The following is a 20,689-nucleotide window of genomic DNA, read 5'->3' on the forward strand; positions in this document are numbered from 1 at the left end:
GCGATGTGTGTACAACAGGTGCCCTCTGTGGTTAATATGTAGAGAGCTTTGAATTGCTTTTTATCTCTTAGATGTTTCTCTGTGACGTTTTCTGCTACTTGTTTTTCTTTCATTGTCTGAACTTTTTTGTGCCTTTGATCTTTTTCTTTTTGTACTCGAGATTCAAAAATTGTTGAGCTTAATGTAAGCTTGTCTGCCTTATGTAATAATAAAGAGATGTCGAAGGTGAGGATAGTTGGTTACTGATAGCATCATTGTTGTTTACTCTACCAATAGCTACGCCCTGTACGCTGACCACACCCATTTCTGACCTGGCTCATAAGTTCAGTTAAATAATCATATTTTGTGCTCGCTCACTATGTTTTCTGTTTCCAAAACTGCTACCATGCATTTAATACTAATAATTTTGGTGGACTATTCAAACCTTGATTGATAGTTAACTCTGTATTTCAAACTTGCATTTCCAACGAGAACTCAAATTTTGTTCTCGCCAGTCTAGTAAATGTGCTAACAATCCCGATAAATCTGTCTAAAAAATTGTATCTTTACTGGTGTTAATATAACATCAACCCGTGTCAAAGTTTAAATAAGTATTTATTTATTTTATTAGAAGTTTTTGGTGTTGGGGAATGTGATATAAAGTTGATAGATTTTTTATTGTTGCTCGGTAGGACATGTTATGAAAGGAGTTTAAGATTGTATATATCAAGAGTTGAAGCATATCACTAATAATCGTCTGCAGCTCCTACTTTGGGCCTGAAATAGCAGATAGATTTCTACATTAGGGTTCTCTGCTTACACAGCTAGCGCTGAAATAGCAGATAGATTTCTACATTTGGGTTCTCTGCTTACACAGCTAGCGCTGAAATAGCAGATAGATTTCTACAGTAGGGTTCTCTGCTTACACAGCTAGCGCTGAAATAGCAGATAGATTACTACAGTAGGGTTCTCTGCTTACACAGCTAGCGCTGAAATAGCAGATAGATTTCTACAGTAGGGTTCTCTGCTTACACAGCTAGCGCTGAAATAGCAGATAGATTTCTACAGTAGGGTTCTCTGCTTACACAGCTAGCGCTGAAATAGCAGATAGATTTCTAGAGTAGGGTTCTCTGCTTACACAGCTAGCGCTGAAATAGCAGATAGATTTCTACAGTAGGGTTCTCTGCTTACACAGCTAGCGCTGAAATAGCAGATAGATTACTACAGTAGGGTTCTCTGCTTACACAGCTAGTGCTGAAATAGCAGATAGATTTCTACAGTAGGGTTCTCTGCTTACACAGCTAGTGCTGAAATAGCAGATAGATTTCTACAGTAGGGTTCTCTGCTTACACAGCTAGCGCTGAAATAGCAGATAGATTTCTACAGTAGGGTTCTCTGCTTACACAGCTAGCGCTGAAATAGCAGATAGATTACTACAGTAGGGTTCTCTGCTTACACAGCTAGCGCTGATATAGCAGATAGATTTCTACAGTAGGGTTCTCTGCTTACACAGCTAGTGCTGAAATTCGGCGCCTGCACATAAGCGGAGAGTGGTTATCATTAGTGCAGATTTCGGCAGTAAGCAGAGCCATTAAAATGGCCCCTGCAGAGCAGACACCCCTTGGTTGAACCATTGCCATGGAGCAGACCATTTATTGTCGGGCATTTGGGAATGATGGGATGGTTGACTTGTGCCCAGTTTTATGGGTCTGCTTACTGCACATGTCCGCACTCTGTAAGCGCAGAATTATTTGGTAAGCACAACTATTATTTGTTATCCTGTCATCCTTCATATAAAGTCATTTTTCAAATTTTCCTGAAAGTTAATCTTTTCATGTTTAAAATTTGAACTTTTTATCAAGTTTTTATAGTCACTTTAACAAAGTCTCAATTTTGAGAAAGTCAAATGGTAAGAGTATCTCTTCTCTTCCTTGTTTATAATTATATTATGTATGTATTTAACCTTCTTATTTACCTTCTTAATTTGGTTTTCATATGACTTACTCTAATCATCTCAAATTCCTTAAGCAGTTTAAAGGTGTTGTGTTTATTGCAACTGTAAATAATTATAATTTATACCCATAACTAACTTATCCCCCCCCCCCGATGCGCTTACTTATACTACCTAAAATCCTAACCCAGACTCTACCCAAAACTAACCCCTATCCCAAACTCAACTCCTACATGAAATACAAACCCCTACCCCAAAACCCCTACCTCAACGCAAACGGAACCCCCCTACCTAAAGCCCAACCCTGAACTCGAACCCAACCATACCCTTACCTCAAACCCAGTCCGAGGAACCATAGGTATGCCTGACCCCTACCCCAAACCCTAACACCTACCCCTTTACCTGTCACCCCTAACACCCACCCCTAACACCCACTCAAAACCCTAAGCCAATCCCCTCTTGACTCTCAAACCCAAACTTGCAAGTGCAATTATACAATTCAGACCTTTATCCATTGGAACAGAGCAAGAAGATTGGTGTTGTCTCTGTAATTGCTTTGAGGCATTGTGTGTGCACTGCCATTAAATAGCTGTATGGCAAAACGTCAGCTTCCCACCAATGGTTGATCTGGCTCAATTTGCCCTGTTTTAGGCCTGTCACATGTAACAGTGTTGTAGGTCTCGGGACCGGTCTTGGTGGGGAGACTTTTTTGGTCTGGGACATGCTGGTCTGGGGTGTACTGGTCTTGACTATAACACTGTCATGGTATTGATACACTATGTTCACAGCTGTGGTGCGTTTTGGCGGATGTAACCAACAATTGTTTCGGTTGTTTTGGCCTAAGTTATACACTAGTAGCCAAACCAGTTATTGGTTGCGACCGCCAAAATGCACCCATTATGTTAAAGAGCAGTCACATCAGACACAGATGTGGATCGAGCGCAGTATTCTTCATGTTGGTAGCCAAGGTGCAGCCATGTTGCGTTTCCATTGTAACCAAATAGAGGTTGGGATAGCAAAATAGTCAGGTCCCCCTTGGTACAATGAAAAGCAGTATTGATTATTGCTATCACATAAAGGGAACACTACAAAGATGAATGCTACATGGCTTGGTTTCTAAATGTTTCACATTTTTTGACTTTAACTTTGAGATTAATTATTAACAAATTCACTCATTCCTGTCGAGTTGTATGAAGACATTTTTGTTGTTGAAGTTTTAAATTTGTTAATTTTTATATATTTTTTTATATGTCAGCTACTGATGTATTTATGAATGAAATAATTCAATTCAGAGTAATAAATATTAACAGCCACTGAGCCAAAGTTTAGTTATTTGTTGTCTGTTCGTCGTTTGTCGCCTCACTGGAAAATGTAGTTACAAAGATTAATAGGAGTTGTGAAGACAATGTTGGACTATGGGCCATAGCAGCGTTCTTGTCGAAGCCATCAATTCAGACTCCGCCTTCTTTAGGGAAAGTTAACTCAATTAAAAAACCAACCAAAAAAGGAGACGAGATGAAAAACATGGCTTACAATAAATGTTATTTGTATCTTTTCCACATAAATAATTGAACAAATCAGAACATTCAATAAAGAGCAGATTCAAATTTTGTGCAAAATATGTAAATGTGAAACAACTTATCGGACATTTATATAATGTAATGTACATTCATGTACAATTAATGTAGCCACAGCGGAGTTGACACAAAGGACAACATTTTTACTTGACATGACAAATTTACAAATAAATATAATTTGACTACTGCTGTAGCATGGCTGTTTCTAGCACGGTTAACTACAATAAACCATTGCATGGTGCTACATGTATATATACAGTTGACCCTCGTTATAAAGAGGTTCTGCTATAAAGAGGTTCTGCTTATAAAGAGTACATTCTGAAGTCCTGAATCTCATTTCTGTTTTATATTTCTGTCTTTCTGTCCCCTTATAACAATGTTCCTGTTAGAAAGAGGTAATATGCCTGGTCCCAGCAATCTTGTTCTTACATGTACATGTACAATGGATAATTCCAAACATAAAAATAGTTCTGCATGCCTTTAGACAAAGTAATGAACACTTTGTTATGAACTTTGTATTTATTATTCTTATGTTATTCTTATACTATTCTTATTATTAATCTTATTAGCACACTTGTATTACAAACTCCGCTCCATTTTTCACTCTGAACCTAAATCAACCTGGAGTTCTTGACACTTCTAGGCAGTATCCATAACATATGAGGGCGCTGTTTTATACTACCATACCAGGGAGGAAAACAAACAGACAATCATTTGGGCTCGAGTCATGGTCACCCCACATTGTCATAAAATCGGTTGTGTTATGATGAGGAGATAAGCCCATCCAAACTGCCAGAGATATGGCTCGGTTTTAAGTCGGTCGATCTTCCATGAAGTTTCTATGAAATTTGTCTTAATATTTCAATTTTGTAAAGAAACTAGTTCTTCAATCACAAACTATTTCAGAATGGCTGTTTATTTTGTTTTGAGAGAAGCCAAAAAATCATGAATTGTTTCAGGGTTAGAGTTTCATTTTCAAGTTGAATCGGTGAAACATGTTTGGTTAGAATGCATATGAGCCATGGTGCTAACACACCAGCTAGCAGGGTGCCTTGTGCCTTGACATTGCACTTATAGCTGTCATCTCTACCAATGAAATGCATTGACCCGGGTCTAATTTGCATATGACCCCTCTGTCGGGGACTGGATGGGTTTTTGTTGCCAACAGAGGGATCACTGAGCATATTACAAATGTCCGCTACAAACAAGACTTCACAACTTGTGTACAGTTTTGCAAACAACTAGAGCTGTTTTGGGTCGACCGGAAAGTTGGAGCATCTTTGGGTTTTTAAAGCCGAAATTCCAGGCAAAGTCTTTGATTGTTCGTGGTTGAGCTAGGTCATTGCGTTGGTTCTCATGCTGATGTGGATTGACTTGACTCTCTTTGTACTGCGTTGGTGGTCGACTTGTTGGAATTGTGCAACTTGGTCAGAGTTTCAGTAAAACCTGTCTCCGTTAACCTGTGCAAAGAGACACCAAAAACTAGTCAGACATTTGTATTTTGTCAACTGAAAGCTCCTGTGCACAAAATTGGCTAAGCACAGAATAATTCTGCTGAGCAGAAATTGGTTACCAACCAAAATACCTAGGAATGTACACTGTTTGTAACTGGTTTCCTGCTCATGAATTAGCAAGGCAGAGAGGCATCTTGCTAAGCAGATGCAAATTACCAGGGGGCATGTCTTCAGTCTGGTACTTTGCATCCTTCAATAGTGCCATACTGGTTACAAGTATAAGGGAACAAGACAATGATGTCTTCCGAGTATTCAATTGATACTTACACTTCATCCATTTCCATATCATCTTCATCATCACTAGGAAGCCGTAAATAAGGATTGTCAGACCCCGGGCGGAACTTATAAGCTGTGATGAAGAAGAAGATGTAGGTAGCAAGCTCAAAGAAGAATTCATCCAGCCACATGTAGCGAAACGGAACTGTAACCTGCAAAAACAGAATCATAACAAACATGGGGTCACCATGTGCTTTTTACAATTACTCCAGACATACTTGAACAATTTTTCAAACTTTCTTAACCCCCAATGTAAGCAAACAATTTCAGAAAACTACCCTACTGCATTCATGAAAGCTGGATCTCCCTTTGTATATTCCTTGACTGCCCCAAACTACGATAAAAGTAACTCTCTAGCAAAAACGTTTTTCTAACAGCACTGTTTTCTCTTTTAAGGATAAACCATACTTTTTAAATGAGCAGAATGAGGGAATATTCCCATTTAATCTTCCAATTTATCCACCCAGGTGAAGAGAAGCAAATTATGTGAAGAGAAGCAAAGTTTCTTGCTTTACTGACATAATCACTGTAGCCAGAATGGCTTTGATTCATCGAATTAAGATATTGATGATGAAGAAACAGGAACTTAAGCTTGGTTACAAAAAAGACCAGTTGGCCCAAAATATATTTGAAATCAATCTGAAACTTTACCTTCAAGAGATAGACGATGATGCGAGTGAAATATATGTAGCACACAACCTGTAATCAAACAAAACAATTATTGAATTTAGATCAACGTATCAAACACTGTCAACATCCTCTTCTCTTAGTAATATTTTCCAATGAAAACAAAACTGTGTGCATTGTAATTTACATACAAAAATTTATACTTAAAGATGGAAAGTTTTAATAAATTCTTACCAAAGTGTAAAAATGTCGGAAGAGTTTTAACTTGGATAGACTTATGGCAGCTGTAGAACACAAAAGAAAATATTGAATATTAGTGTAAATATCTATAGAAACCAATATAAAGAAGGAAGCCATGAGACCAAACTTAGTTGGATTAAAAGTTTATTTCTGGAAATTGTCTAGACTCGAATTCCCCCGAGTAATTTCAAGCATCCTTCCTCACTCTAAAAAGCCAACATAAAACACTGTATGATTACTTAATGTATGATTACTTGATGTATGATTAGATGATTTCAAGGTCATGTTTGGATGACCTCTACAATGATGGTTATCAGGCTTCCAGAGGGCTCGAGCAGATGGCTCATTTTAGCCGGAAAACATGACCAACCATAGATAAAAACAATTCTGAGATACAAACTTCAATTGTTACCTTTGCCGTCTGTAGTGGCAGCCTCTTGAAGATGTCTTATGGACCAGATGACTGGATACAAGATGGCACCACAGCATAAGATGTCTACTAAGACAAAGACTGCTTTCCATGTAGAGTATTGAGACTCACCCTCTTCGGACGTGTCTGTGATGATGTAAGCAACGTTGGCTAATATCTAAAGTTGTGGAAAATATCAAACAGTGGGAGTTCATCAATCTGGTAAGCACAAAAGAGTCTTGCTTAGCAACGTTAGCTAACACCTAGTATTGTGAAGTATATCAAACAATGCGAGTTCATCAATCTGGTAAGCACAGAAAAGTCTTGCTTAGCCGAAATGGTTTACCAACCAGAATACTGTGTAATGTACATAGCGCAAGTTCCCTGCTAGCTTTGGTTAACAAATAAATGCAATGCTTTCTGTCTAGAAGTTTCTTGACATCTCTGTGTTTTGGTATAACATCTCAATAGCTCCCACTTTGATTTATTGGAATGGTCTGTTACGAGATTTCTAAGTCAGAAATAGTTTTTATTAGAACTACCTGCAGTGGGATGACAGTGATGAAGAGTTTTTTGTCTTTCTCCGAGAGTATCGGCTTAACGAAGGCCCAGCCCGAGCCGATCAAGGCGATGTTCAGAAACAACAATGCTCCTTTAGTCCTAAGAAGAAGACAAAATTGATCTTAATATCAACATCCAATGGAAATGTAATCAAATAATAAAGATGACTTTGTGCGAAACTTACATCAACAAATTGGATTGAATCAGTTGAAATAACTCTAGCACACATTTTTGAAGCTGCTTAGCGGCTAAGGTCTGCTTAGAATGTAAGACTTACAAGTAGGTGATATAGAAGAGTATGGCAAATGCCTCCATTGGGGAACCATCAACTGCAATGAAGTGATAATCCATCTGCAAAGATATAGTAAAAATGACATTTATATTTTGTAATCAGGCATTAGCATATTTGACCTATGTAGGAGCGCACTGTATGGTTTGGTTTGGTGTATACAGACAAATTTACCCAAACCAAAACGTGTTATAGTAATGTGTCCACTGTATCTCAAAATGGCTTATTGTGGACTTTGCTCATCAGCTTCATGGACCTAGAGGTGTCTTCTTTGTGCTTCGGATTGATGATACCCGAGCCTATATCCATATGGACTGTAAAAGGGGTAACCCTGTTTCAGCCCTAGGAAAAGGTGGCAACGAGCTCTGGCAAAAAAAAAAATGTAGCACACACCTTGAAGTGGCCTTTAGGCCTTGTGTGTCTGGCAACTTGCATTACAAAATTAAAAAATAAATCTTAGAAAGGGTTAATTCTTACCGCATGGAACATGAGAGACAATGTCTTGAGAACAACCAGTAGGAACATGAGATAGTGAATCTTAAAGACGTCTTCTTTATGCTGACGGAGGTAGATAAACCAGTAACAAGCTGAGATGAAGTAGACGAAGGACATTGATAGGAAAAGGGTAGGGAGGGGGATGTCTCCTGCCGACAAATAATTGGGTCCATTATTCTCCTCTACAATTTCAACCTGGTGGGAGAAAAAATAAAAAATTCAACTCAGAACAGAAATGCTAGAGTGTCGTGTTGTGTGCTTAGATTAGCAGAAAGAAATGTGATTAAGCAAAAGTGTGTTTCACAAATGATCAAGGGGTTTCGACCACGTTGATCCAAAAAATACTCACAGTTAGATTTATTGGAGAGTTTTTGCAGTGATGGAAAAACAGATTGTAAAGTCCTTCTTCAGAGTCGTGTAGAGCATACACACGGAACTGAGAAACATAACAAACAAATCCAGAGATAAATGTTAATGCAGCTATTTATTTAGCGTTCTGGTTGAGCGCAGTCTTGTAGCGCTTTGTACACTCTAAAAAAGCATGTTATAAATATTATTATTTGGTATTATAAGATTATCCACTCACACTGGTGTAGTAGTAGTCCTTGCTCCGGTAAACTGGGACATGGTTGAGCAAGGGGCACTCTACCGATTTGGGGATCTCAGTCAGCGAAGGATCAGCTGTCACAAGAGATGCCTTGGTGGGGTCTACCTTAGACGGTACGTTGGAATCTGTGGTATTCGTTTGCTGAGGAGTCTTGAACGCTGGTAAGGCAGAGTCTGTTAGGATTAACGCAACTACAAATTAATCACTTCAGTGTCATCTTGAAGAATTTCGAGATCAATTAAGTTCACAAGACACCATCCCAAGACTCAAAATAAGGGGGCGGGGTTGTCGACATGATCATAGCCATAGTGACTAAATTATAAACTCTTACCCAGTTACTGCATGCACCAAGCGCACACTGGTCAACACATCATTATAAACTCTTACCCAGTTACTGCATGCACCAAGCGCACACTGGTCAACACATCACAATACAATAATGAGGCTGCCGATTGTGATGTGACGGTCAGTGCTTGCATGCAGCAACTGCAGTTCATATTTCGATTTATTACAACCCAGGCCTGCGATGATAACTAAAGAGACATCTCTTACCATCTCCAGCTTGAACATCTCGCCTGCTCTTCTCCACTGTTCCACCCTTCTCTCTCATTACAGACTGAAGGAGGCAATCTGGAAGCTCCTTAGTCATTGGGAAGATGTGGAGATGACGTACGCTGTGTCCTCTTCGGTTGATGTTCAATCTGCTTAGGATAAACCCCAGATTTAAAAGGTAAGAAAATGTCATTATCAGTCTATATTCAACAAAAATATGATTAGTTTTTAACCTAAAATAACTTGACAGAATACAAAGTTCACACAAAGGTACCAATTCTTTGGAGGAATAATTTTGTCTGGAATGCAGCTTAAGTCGAGAGAACTGCATTTGAAAACAGCCACACCCACCCTTGTTTCTATTTCGAATGCAGCAATTAAAACAAGCTCAACAAAATCACAGACTACACACAAACCATTTTTGTAGTGTTTTAAAAGCCGTTTGTTTTTTAAAGCTATGACCAACAATAAAAACCCAATCTTACATTGATCAGTGACTTACGTGAGATTTGTGAAGTTAAATGTGAAGAAGACTACAGCAACAGAATCGTTCTCGGCGACTCCACTGTTGTTCTCTAAGATGCAGCGTGGATCTGCATGGTCCTCCTGTACAATCACACAAAGAGAAAAATTACAACAGAGCCTTGTGTTCATTGAAACTGATAACATTTTGAGATTCAAGAATCATTCATGGTATTTTGGCTGGTAACTTGTCTCTGCTAAATTAAATGTTGTTTTTTTGTGCTGTGCAATTTGTGGCTAACAGCTTTATAAAATTGGGTCCTGGTCTAGGGATCCTTGAGGTCTCATTTATTTTGTCTGAATGTCCAACCCACTCATACCAGGTATGGTCTAGGGATCCTTGAGGTCTGATTTATTTTGTCTGAATGTCCAACCCACTCATACCAGGTACGATGCACTCCCATCGCTGATTGACTTATCAAGAGTCAATCCAACGCTTTTCTGCTCAAGCTTAGCGTTCGGAATGACTAGTGTTGATATGTTGATGGAGAGCTGGCCATGCTTGAAGAAACCAAACGTGCTGACGTCAACAAGATTTCTTGCATCATCCTGAAAAAATTATGAACATTAAAAAACTAAATAAATGAATGAAGAAAAAGTCTAGAAAAACCTTTCTGTTACTGCGATTACACAATGAGAGCATCTACGACGAATTGCCTCTAAAAAGAATTTCATTGACTTTTTTGTGGACAAAATCTGATTCATTCAGGGAATCAGAAAAACACCAGTTAACACACCGTGACAATGGATGAATTGATGAGATTATTTTTGTGTCAAAAGTTGTGAAAAGTCAACAACAATTGAATTAGTTATATTATAAAATATAATGCTTTCCCTAGTGTTCGGTGACCATGTTTAATCTGATCGAGAAACGTGCTAAGAATTCGCTATGGGATAGTCAATGCGTACAACGCCAAGTAAAGACTCAACTGTGTGCACGGTGTGTTCGTAGTAGCCGGCGGCGAACCGTAGCGTTTTATAACGGTATTAATATGACAATGGAAAAATTGTAATAAAAAAATTACAACTTGACTGTTCAGATCATCTTCGATTTCATTAGTTTTTGCCAACATTGATATCTGCTATGTGTACACATAAAATGAACCCTTACCTTTAGTTTCAACTTATGTTTTCGGGTCTCACAAATACTCGCGATCGTCAGAATTACGATAAAATAACGAAATAATCGACACAGATTGTTCGCTTCCATGTTGTCAGTCAGAGGATAATAATAACAAGAGAGGGCGCTTTCCAAAAAGAGCAAAAACTGGTCCATTATCAAATTTACCTAAACTTTACCTAGTCGTATGAATGTCTTTTTATGTGATGCAAGCTCGGTACAGTAGTGCGTACCTGTACTGTGCGTCCACTCTCTGTGTTTTTTTTCTGCGGAGGACTAGAAACAAGTTGAGTGCCCGCGAAATCTTCAGACCTATTCTAGTAAGCGGTGGTCTGAATTTGTTATGGTAAGAAATATAACCATAAATGACCTCGAAATACCGTTGAAAAGCCGTTGAAAAGCCATTCAAAGAACAAGTAAGTTGTATTTTAAAGACTAATTCTGTGTGCGTTGGAACGGGTTGAATCTACAATAGTGCAATGTTGAAAATAAATAGTTGTTGGAATGTCATTTTTTTTATAAAAACAAAAAGTTCTAGCCCACTTGTCATGCTTGGGGGGGGGGGGGCGAGGGCGAGGGCGAGGGCGGGGGATAACTTTGTAGGGGGGGGGGGGACTCTGTCAGGGTGCGTCTTTGTGCAAGTTTTAGTGGGTGACTTTGTTAGTATTAATTATTGTAGTGGGCGACTTTGCTGGGGGGGGGGGGGGGGGGAGGGCGGGGCCTCATTGAACAGTGCTCCAGACCAGACCACAGGGTACGGTGTGAGGTGAGGGTGGGCAGCTCGATGATGTCTTGAGGAAGCTCATCAGAGTCGTTCATGTTCTTAGTCTTGTAAATTTCTTGTAATCTCTTCATAAATTCCACTTTCAGAAAGACAGTTTTGTATATAAAGCACTCTTTTTTTCAAATCAAATTTTCTTTTGATCTGTTCCAGATTCAAGATGGAAAAGCACAGAGAAATTCTCCAGCGGTTGTGTAGACTCTGCGGGGAGCGATCCATATCATCAGCCGACTCCAAGAAGGGAAAAGTTGCAAAGCTCTGCTCTAACTACATCGAGAAAATCGCTGACTCATTCCAAGTCGACATCTCGCATGACGATACAAACATTCACCCCCCACATATGTGCCACACATGTTATACTCGCCTTTATCTCCGTGCCAAGAAAACCGCCCCAACCTGGGGTTCCCATACGATAACAGGCGTCTGCCCTGTGTGCACTTATTCAATCCAACATCTAAGTTCTGGTCGTAAAAAGAGAAAGAAACATCCAGGGATTGGTCGACCTAGGATAACCCCTACAGAGTTCTTTAACAGTCTACCCCAGTCCCCAACAGTCTCAAGAGAGAAGATGCTTAACTTCGAACCACTGTCTTATACTTCCCCTATACTATGTCAAATTTGCAACAGGTCGCTTAACAACGCATTGGAAACAAGCTGCATGCATTTATTCTGTTGTGAATGCTTGACAGAGCGCTATGAAACTTCTGGAGAGCGCATTCTCCCATGCCCAACATGTCAAAAACCAGTAGACTTCAAACACGTAGTGGCCCCCCCGTCTGTATTTTGCCTCGTTATTTTTAAGTACAATAATGACATGTAAGGCATGCAAAGTGGGTGTCCCTTTGGGTGATATCTCTTCTCATGGTTGTGATCCAAAAGTCAGTAGTGGTCCTTCTGGTAATCCCAACTTGATGTTTTTCATCGTCAAACCACCCGAGAAACAAGTTAGTGAAGTTGTGGAGATGATGCATCGTCCATTGACTGCACCTCTAACTCCCCAAATGGAAGAACTTGGCTCACATTTTCTCAAATCCAAGCTGGCACAATCTTCAGATGGATTTAGCACTCGGTACAAGACAGCTGGCTTGGTAAGCTTTAGTCAACCTTCACTTCACTAAAGAACAAAAGGTTTGAACAAGTGAAGAATACCTTGTTGAAAGATTTTATTTTATTTTTCCCCTCCCCCTCTCCCTTCTACAAAGCCTCTGACAACAGTGTGTATTCCTAGTCCACGAAAAAGCAGTGAGGTTGCCTCTAGTAAAACTCTGCGACGACGCTCTGAGATTTTAAACAAGACACGCAATCTTCTTTCCATGGGTACTTCTAGGCGGCAGCACCTTGATGAGCTGAAGTTAAGCAGTTTGAGAGACAACCTTCAGGAGACGTTGAAGGAACTCAAGTTAGACTCTATCAGGCTTCCTAGCATGCAGCTTCTTGCAGCAAAGGCACGTTTTGGAATCTCCTGGAAACGCATCAGGGAAATGAAACGATGGCTGAAGAGTTACAACATACTAACAGAAGGGGAGAATGCAATGCGTCAACAACAGAAAGACATCGTTGCAAGTAACATCATCGCAGAGAATCTTCCGTTTTCATTCCCAGATGAAGTCAACGGAGGAGTCACCATCAAGCCCGCCGCTTGTGTAGGTGTGAAGTCACTCGTTGCTAAAGTCACCCAACAGTTTGAGGAATACCATAAGTAAGTAAAACTCAATTTATCTTGTTTTTGAAACAGCGTTGAAATCTTCAAAGAAATAATCCACTCATTTGTCTTGTTCTTTTTTCTTCAGGGCTGGACAGCTCACATGGCACGAGGGCAACATTCCAGCTGATGAGGTCTGGATTAAAATAGGCGGTGACAAAGGAGGCGGAACCTTTAAACAGATGTTCCAAATTGCCAATATCGATTGCCCCAACTGCCTTCGACATACTGTTGTCGCTTGTGCGTTTGCAGCGGGGGATAAATACGACAATCTCAAGACTGGTCTGTTACGCTTCCGTCAGCAAGTCGTTGATCTGCAGTCCTGTACTTTGAAGAGTCATAAAATCAGACTCTTTATGTTTGGAGATTACGAGTATCTCACCCGAGTGTATGGACTATCAGGTGCTTCAGGTAATTGATATGCTTCAGGCTTTGAAAATGATACATAAACTTTGGGCCTACATGTAACTGTCATTTTTACGTGGAGCCACAACTGTCAAACGGCTTGATAAAGATTTACACTATATACTGTGCTTAGCTTAATACTGAAAATCTGCTGTAATACTAAAGCCATACTTTGCAGTATAGGACATCTCATATAGATGATTCTGTAAATTAACCTCCCCACTGACTTTTAAAATATTAGAATGTAATTGGTCAAAGATCTGTCTCTTTGTGAAACCTAAAGAGAGATGTTTGCTTTTTTTGTGTACACAGGGCGACACTGCTGTCTCTACTGTGAGGTCTCTAAAGATGACATGAGCTTACCCCAGGAGGAAAGGCCAGCAACTAGGCAGAGAACTCTGGACACCCTGAACAACGACCTGGCCAGATTTGTTGCTGATGGCAGTAAACTCTCCCATGCAAAACACTTCAACAATGTGATTAGTCCGCCAATGTTCCAGCTTCCACTTACACAGGTCAGCATGTTTTCCTCACTCGACATCTGTAACAGACCATGCTTAGCACCCACCATGTTTAGTACCCATCATGCTTAGCATCCACCATGCTTTCATAGCACCCACCATGCGTAGCACCCGCCATGCTTAGATCCCATCATGCTTAGCACCCACCATGCTTAGCACCCAACATGCTTAGCACCCACCATGCTTAGCACCCAACATGCTTAGCACCCACCATGCGTAGCACCCACCATGCTTAGATCCCATCATGCTTAGCACCCACCATGCTTAGCACCCAACATGCTTAGCACCCACCATGTGCTTCGATCCCACCATGCTTAGCACCCACCATGCTTATTAGCACGCACCTGTCTCCAGATCATTCAACTCTGGGCATCAAATTTTTTATGGTAAAAGTGGTTTCATGTAACGCTCATGAGGACACTCCAACACAATTACCATTAAGTTATTAAGTGTAGAAACAAATCAATTTGTTCTCTCTTTATAATCTTGTTATTTCAAAAGGTCTGCCCACCCGGACTTCACATTAGTCTGGGGTTATATCTCAAACATTTCAACAGCTTCGAGAGGGCATGTCACGATCTTGACATGGAAGTGGCAGCTGTGTTAGCCGTGCAAAAAGGACAGCAATCTGAGGCAGACAATCCAGCTCTTGGCTCCACGTTCAAGAATGTTGTCTCAGTATTGAAGAAGGCTAGGCAGTTAGAGTTGCAGGCAGAGGGCTTAGATGAGGAGATCCAGATCAAAGAAGAGGAACTCATGGACATCATTATGACATCTGAGGAAGAGGAGGAAAGTGGCGATATTGGGAATTACATCGCTGGGACGACATTATTACGAGAGCAAAAAGAACGTCTGGTAAGGCATCTTCAATTTTAAATTAAAGAAGTGTGTCGTTAAGGAGGATTAAGAACTTTGCATTATGTGAAGTTTGTGTAGACACCATATACAGTACTAAAAACTATCGCTATGAGTTGTGGTGGTTATGAAGATAACTGATGGTTTACAACTAGATATTTTCATCATTATACTCTGAATACCTTCAGGAGAATGCTGGATGCTGCTACTGGATGCTGCTTAAGAACTGCCAAAAAAGTTTTACGAACAGGTACGCTTAGCTCAATGAGATGTACTTGAGCAGCATACAGCAACAGCATTCTGATCGAAATGTCTTTAAACCACTGGTTCTTTTTAGAAATATCCAAACTCCGAGTGTCTCCACAAACTTTGCTAGAAATGTGTGTTTGTAACAGCGACAATTGGACTCACATGACTATTAAATTTATCATTGTGAATTATTTATTTCCCCCGTCAGTTGGCAGAAGTGAAGGCCCTTCGTGAGAAAGCAGCTCTGAAACCAGGCCAAGGTCCCCTAGTTGGTTTACTCGACATTGTACTCCAGGAGTTCCGAGTTCAGCGACAAGCTTTCGGTTTTGTTGGCAACCATGTCCACAAATGCTGCAAGGTAAGCAGTGTCATAATTCTTTTAAAACTTCAAACTTTTAAAGAAAACTGCACGAGTAAATATTTGATCTTCATAAAAATCCCTTCTGACAAAACAGTTATCAAAAGCAAGTCGTATGGTTCCCGCTCTTCCAGAGGTTGTTAATAGAATGAAACACCAAATCAAAACCTGGGTGAACACATCTGTTTACTTTGTTCAACTGTTGATTTCCCCTTTACAGCATTTCGGAACCTCACAGTGATATGCGCTATAAAAAAATGATTTATTTATTTATTTGAAAACATCTTCTTTTATTGCAGGAAGAAAATATCAAGCGTCTGACTGATGCGGTGGTCAGTAAAACTCGAGAACTTTGTCCTTCACTGGAGGGGGAAGCTAGAGAAATCTCTACGAAGTATTCCAAACTATTCAACCTGTTTGGAACTTGTCATAGGAAGTACAATGTAGCATTCGTCCTCAATGACCAAGCTATAGAAACATTAAACCAAGACATACGCAACTACCTGGCGTTTTTCCGTTCCTCTTTTCCAAGTGAGACCACAACTCCGAAGATGCATCTCCTTGAGGAACATGTCATCCCGTGGTTGCGGCGGTGGCGCTTTGGTTTAGGTTTCCATGGGGAGCACGGTGGGGAGTCTGTCCATGCCCATTTCAACACCCTCCGGCGTGATGTCCGAGGAATGAGCACAGATGTAGACATACTACGGTCTGTAATGCAGACTCATTGGGTCACTACAAGCCCTGCCTATACTGTTTCTAGATAATTGTTTAATATCTGTTAAAACACATCTCCGTCTTTTTATGCTAAATATTTTACTAACTTCAATTTATACAAATTCACAGATGAGGTTTAAATATTTCTATTTGACATGACAATGATTATTTGACATGTTTAAAACTCTTTGGGTCATGTCAGTCCAAGCATGCTTATGTACTAAATTAGTACATAAGTTGTCAGTAGAGGGCGGTACATAAGATGAGTGGGATACTCCCAACGTCTCTTTTCTTTTATAAGTCAAATAATTTAGAAGCTGCTGTATGTTTTGGTAAGCTTTTTTTGGCCTAGAATGCTAAAATACTGGACTGGGTGCAGAACTCTTGTGAATATTTTTAGCCGTGGGCTCTATCTAATTCACAAAGCAATAGTGACTGGCACCTTAAACAAAGATATTGACTAAGGAGATTGCCGTTTAGGGTTAGAGCTTAGTTGGTACATTAACCTGGACTGCAGGTTCAAGTATCGCTCGAGTAAATAGAGTAAGACTGCTTAAATATGATTAATGTGTCACTGGAGTCGATTAGATTATTGACATAAAACTTGTGACTTAAACAGCAAACGATACACAAACTTCTGAAGAGAAAATACTTCTATGAAGATCTTTTGTAGCAGTGTGGATTTGACCTTGAGAGTCAGGTAATTCAATAAGTTGCGAGTTGGTTATGAGCGACAAAATTTCATCTTAGGAATTCTGTAAAATGATTGTTTATAATAATATTCAGAAAATCTTGCTACGCAGATACAGGTTACCAGCTGCCATGCCACAGAGGTTGAATTATTGGTGGCTAACTCATTTTCTGCTTAGCAATAAAATTGGTTGAACTTATGCGAAATTTGTTTTTATTTTAATTCATGATAATTAACTATTTTGATTTTTAAATACTGTACTGTTGACTTTGTGCACAAGATCCAAATTTGGCTACTGGTTGCAATGTCACCATTTTGTGGGTGTCAGTTATCGCATGAAAAAAGTGTTGAGACTCAGTATAAATGTAAATGCCGTGTCTCCTAAGTTGAGCACTACACTCTCCGGGCATTGACTCCCAAAATGATGCAACAAAAATGATAGTAATGATGATGTCATATGAACTGGCTCTATAGATGATTTTTGAATCGCCAACACTAATAATTTATCTCAACATATTCAGTATTCTTCTTCTTATTAACAGTATTTACCAGTAGTTGTGGGGGTTTCCTCTATTCTGGATGTAATCCTACATTGTTTCTAAAGTCTTTGTTTACCTTTTTTATGTAGTTTCTTTACTTATGAGTTTGTTTACCTTTTTTAGTTCCTTTACTTATCATTCATTATTTGTATTAGAATCAAGCCCATATGTACTGTATAAATAAACTGCTAATAAAATTGTTCCAAAATTATTTTTTAAGTGCAACTCTCTATTTTCTCCCTACATCACAACCTCAACTTTGCCTCTATAATTTTATTTATGCACTTCAATTAAATTTCAATTACATTTTAGTGGACTTTCCTCCTCAACTTTATTTACCATAAAACTTTATGAACAACGTCACATTTTTGTGTTGAATATTCATAACCTAAATAACCAAGTATCAGCTGTTAGTCAGCTGTCCATTTAATACAGGCATTCGCTCAATCTTCAAATTGCGCTGCTAATTTGAGGTTGTTAGCACGTTGCGTTTATTTCGCAGGTTGCGCGCTGGACAACTTGAAGGTACAACAAACCATAGTGGAAGGACAGAGACTAACAGATGGGGGCGGGGGGGGGGGTTTACAAGGGGGAAGGCCAGGACACTTGGAAGGGGAATAAGCTTTTAAATGTTGGCCCACATAGCGCCATATATAATCATGTGTAAAATTATATACAGAAAAAGTACAAAAGAGGCTCAAGTTTGAATCAAAGAAGCTGAGACAATGAACTTGAAGGCGGTGGTCAATTTATGCGGTTTGGGATGATGGGGTTTTCGTGCAGGAGCTGCCAACTGAGGGCGCTAGACATAGACAAGATGATGCACTTGTCACAGAGGAATATAAATCCCCCATGATCCATTGTACTTTTAGTGTATCCTTGTTTATTTTCCTGGGTGCTGCCTGCGCCCCCCGTGGGGGAGCTTGGGGGGTGGGGGTTCGACATTTCCTAGACAAATAAAATAAAATAATATTATATTTAGTTTCTGAATGTTATTTCCAAAAACTTAGAGTGAACTTTTAAACTTGAGCAGCATCGTTTTCTGCTCAACTCAAATTTGCTGAATTGAGCGCTCAATATGCAGAATGATCAAAATCGCGCCCAATCTTCAGATTGAGCAAATTACTAAAAGGCACATTGACTTGTGTGGTCCCCGCACACACACACACACAACAACATGCACAAACGACAAACGTCAAGGTAGGGAAGTAGACGTGTGTTGTCAAACAAGAAAATTATGTCCAAGTTTTAACTTTAAAATGGTTTAAGATCTGATCAATTGAAGCCAAGACGCCGGATTCTATGCAACACAAAGGTAGGTTACAATCATATTATAATAAACTCAGGTAAATACTTTTGTAAATAGTGAAAATTTGATCGAGTTTTCTTCTTCTCAACCTCAATCTTGTCAAAAAAACAAACAAAAAACCAGAGCAAACATTTCAACTGAGAGTGAGTACACACACGTATCCTCTGCTTACCAGTTATCACGCTATTATGCCTTTTTCTTTGAATTGGGAAAAAAATAATGATGCCTTATATCAACCGATGCCCTAATTATCTTCATTTGTTAATACGAAGTATGCAAACATGTATTAAAACTTGATGGACATTGAAATGTTCACACCACACACCGATCTTGGATGACTTCAACTGGCCCCATTTGTTTTGAGTTTTTCCTGTTTTCACGGCAAACGAGAAAGTATGGTTTCCCGGTGAAGCCGTACATGGAAGAAACATTTGCAGTGACTACAAGTGTTCTTTGAGACTCTGTGTATGACTGTATAGCCAGCAGTTGCCTTCATTTTATTCAAAATATTTTTTTATTAAATTTTTTAAATTACCATGGTAACTTGCACAAAATAAAAAAAAATAAAAAAAATATAAAAAGTGTGAATAATTACTGGCTTCAAAATCTGATTTCTATTTATTTTTGTTCTATTTTTTTTCTTAATATTTATAATAAAGTATATACATAAACAGTGATAATTGAATCAACAAGCTGATGTTTAAATTTTGATATAAATAATAGTATTGATACGAGGGTTACAAAATAAAAATCTCCAAAAATATTAGAAAATGATATAAGGCACATGGGTTCTTTAAGCCTCGGTATTTTTTTTCAAGAATGCTCAGCAAAACATTCTGTCACATGATTTTGATCATCATGAATTGTGAATTGAAATAGCGTTTGATGAAACTTTTTCGGTGGGCAAATATTTTTATATGGCCTCAACATTATGACATATTTTTGTACCTTGTAGAAATGCCTAAAATACCAAACTTTTTGCATTTACATGTGCAAATGACCAGTGGAGCCTTACATGTTTCTAAGTTTTTGTCAAAGAAGAGGAGACTCTTTGCTTGGCATATAAAACCACACAATTTTTATCTTGGGACTGTTTACATCGCGCACAGAGAGGTAAAAGATTTGCAACGATAATAGGGACACCGCGAAAACAGGACCTCCTACGATACCACAGTCAGTCAGTCGTTGAGGCGGCTTTGATGAGACTAGACATTCACAACCAACAAACATCTCCATGATAATAACATTGGATGACAACATCATGGATGATAACATCGACAAACCATGGAGGTAGACAAACGAAATAAATAATTGAATTGAATTGAATTGAAGTGGGCTGTCCTGTGTGTGTCACACTCACCATGCTCACAGTCACAGTGTGACTGTGAGTGTGACAATTAAACAGCAGACAGTTGTCTACGACTTGATCATGTTGACATGGATGATGGTTGACTTCTCCTTTATCAATTCATGATATTGAGATTCAGCCTGCTTTTTCCATGGAGAGTTTCCGGGCACCCCAATTTGACAATCTACCCGGCCCCCCCCCCCCCCCCAGCCCGTAAATAGTGCCCCAAAAACTAGACCCAGTAACTGGGGCACTGTACACTTTTTTCGAAATTTTGTGACATTCTCAGTCGTACAGTAAGACCGAGAATGTCAAAATTTCGAAAAACAGGAGTACAGCACCCCAGTTACTAGGTCTACCCCCAAACAAACATTTTATTAACCCCAAAACCGTTCTCATAATTCATAAAACATCATGGACAATTTGTTGTACTTGTCGTCATGGTTGTAGACGTAGGTCTTCATATATATATAAACCCTAAAGACAAGTGATGAGGGT

The 20,689-nt window shown here is 39.3% G+C and overlaps 2 protein-coding genes and 1 pseudogene across 4 annotated transcripts in view; 2 read left to right on the forward strand and 1 right to left on the reverse strand.

The window, feature by feature from the left end:
* The window catches only part of LOC139948215 (ATP-binding cassette sub-family A member 2-like), a 113,878-nt gene that overhangs the window by 53,829 nt on the left and 39,360 nt on the right, over positions 1 to 20,689 (forward strand). Inside the window, exon 1 of one of the 3 annotated variants that reach the window (XM_071946293.1) lies at positions 18,450 to 18,849. The exons of 1 other annotated variant lie outside the window; for it this stretch is intronic. The gene's annotated coding sequence lies outside the window, so the exon portion shown is untranslated. Of the gene's footprint in view, positions 1 to 18,449; positions 18,850 to 20,689 lie in introns of those variants that run through there. One more of the 3 variants, XM_071946295.1, reaches the window with a different exon arrangement.
* On the reverse strand, positions 131 to 10,822 carry LOC139948516 (protein GPR107-like). Its single transcript, XM_071946687.1, has 14 exons — positions 10,711 to 10,822; positions 9,984 to 10,148; positions 9,580 to 9,683; positions 9,078 to 9,226; positions 8,505 to 8,698; positions 8,268 to 8,354; positions 7,901 to 8,113; positions 7,412 to 7,485; positions 7,116 to 7,233; positions 6,577 to 6,751; positions 6,159 to 6,208; positions 5,949 to 5,996; positions 5,289 to 5,449; positions 131 to 4,967 (listed from the first exon to the last, which is right to left on the reverse strand). The coding sequence occupies exons 1-14, from the start codon at positions 10,807 to 10,809 to the stop codon at positions 4,862 to 4,864; spliced, it is 1,743 nt and encodes a 580-aa protein (XP_071802788.1). The 5' UTR covers positions 10,810 to 10,822; the 3' UTR covers positions 131 to 4,861.
* LOC139948515 (uncharacterized) lies at positions 11,063 to 17,792 on the forward strand (annotated as a pseudogene).

Source organism: Asterias amurensis, chromosome 15 (assembly GCF_032118995.1).
Source record: "Asterias amurensis chromosome 15, ASM3211899v1".
NCBI lineage: Eukaryota > Metazoa > Echinodermata > Asteroidea > Forcipulatida > Asteriidae > Asterias > Asterias amurensis.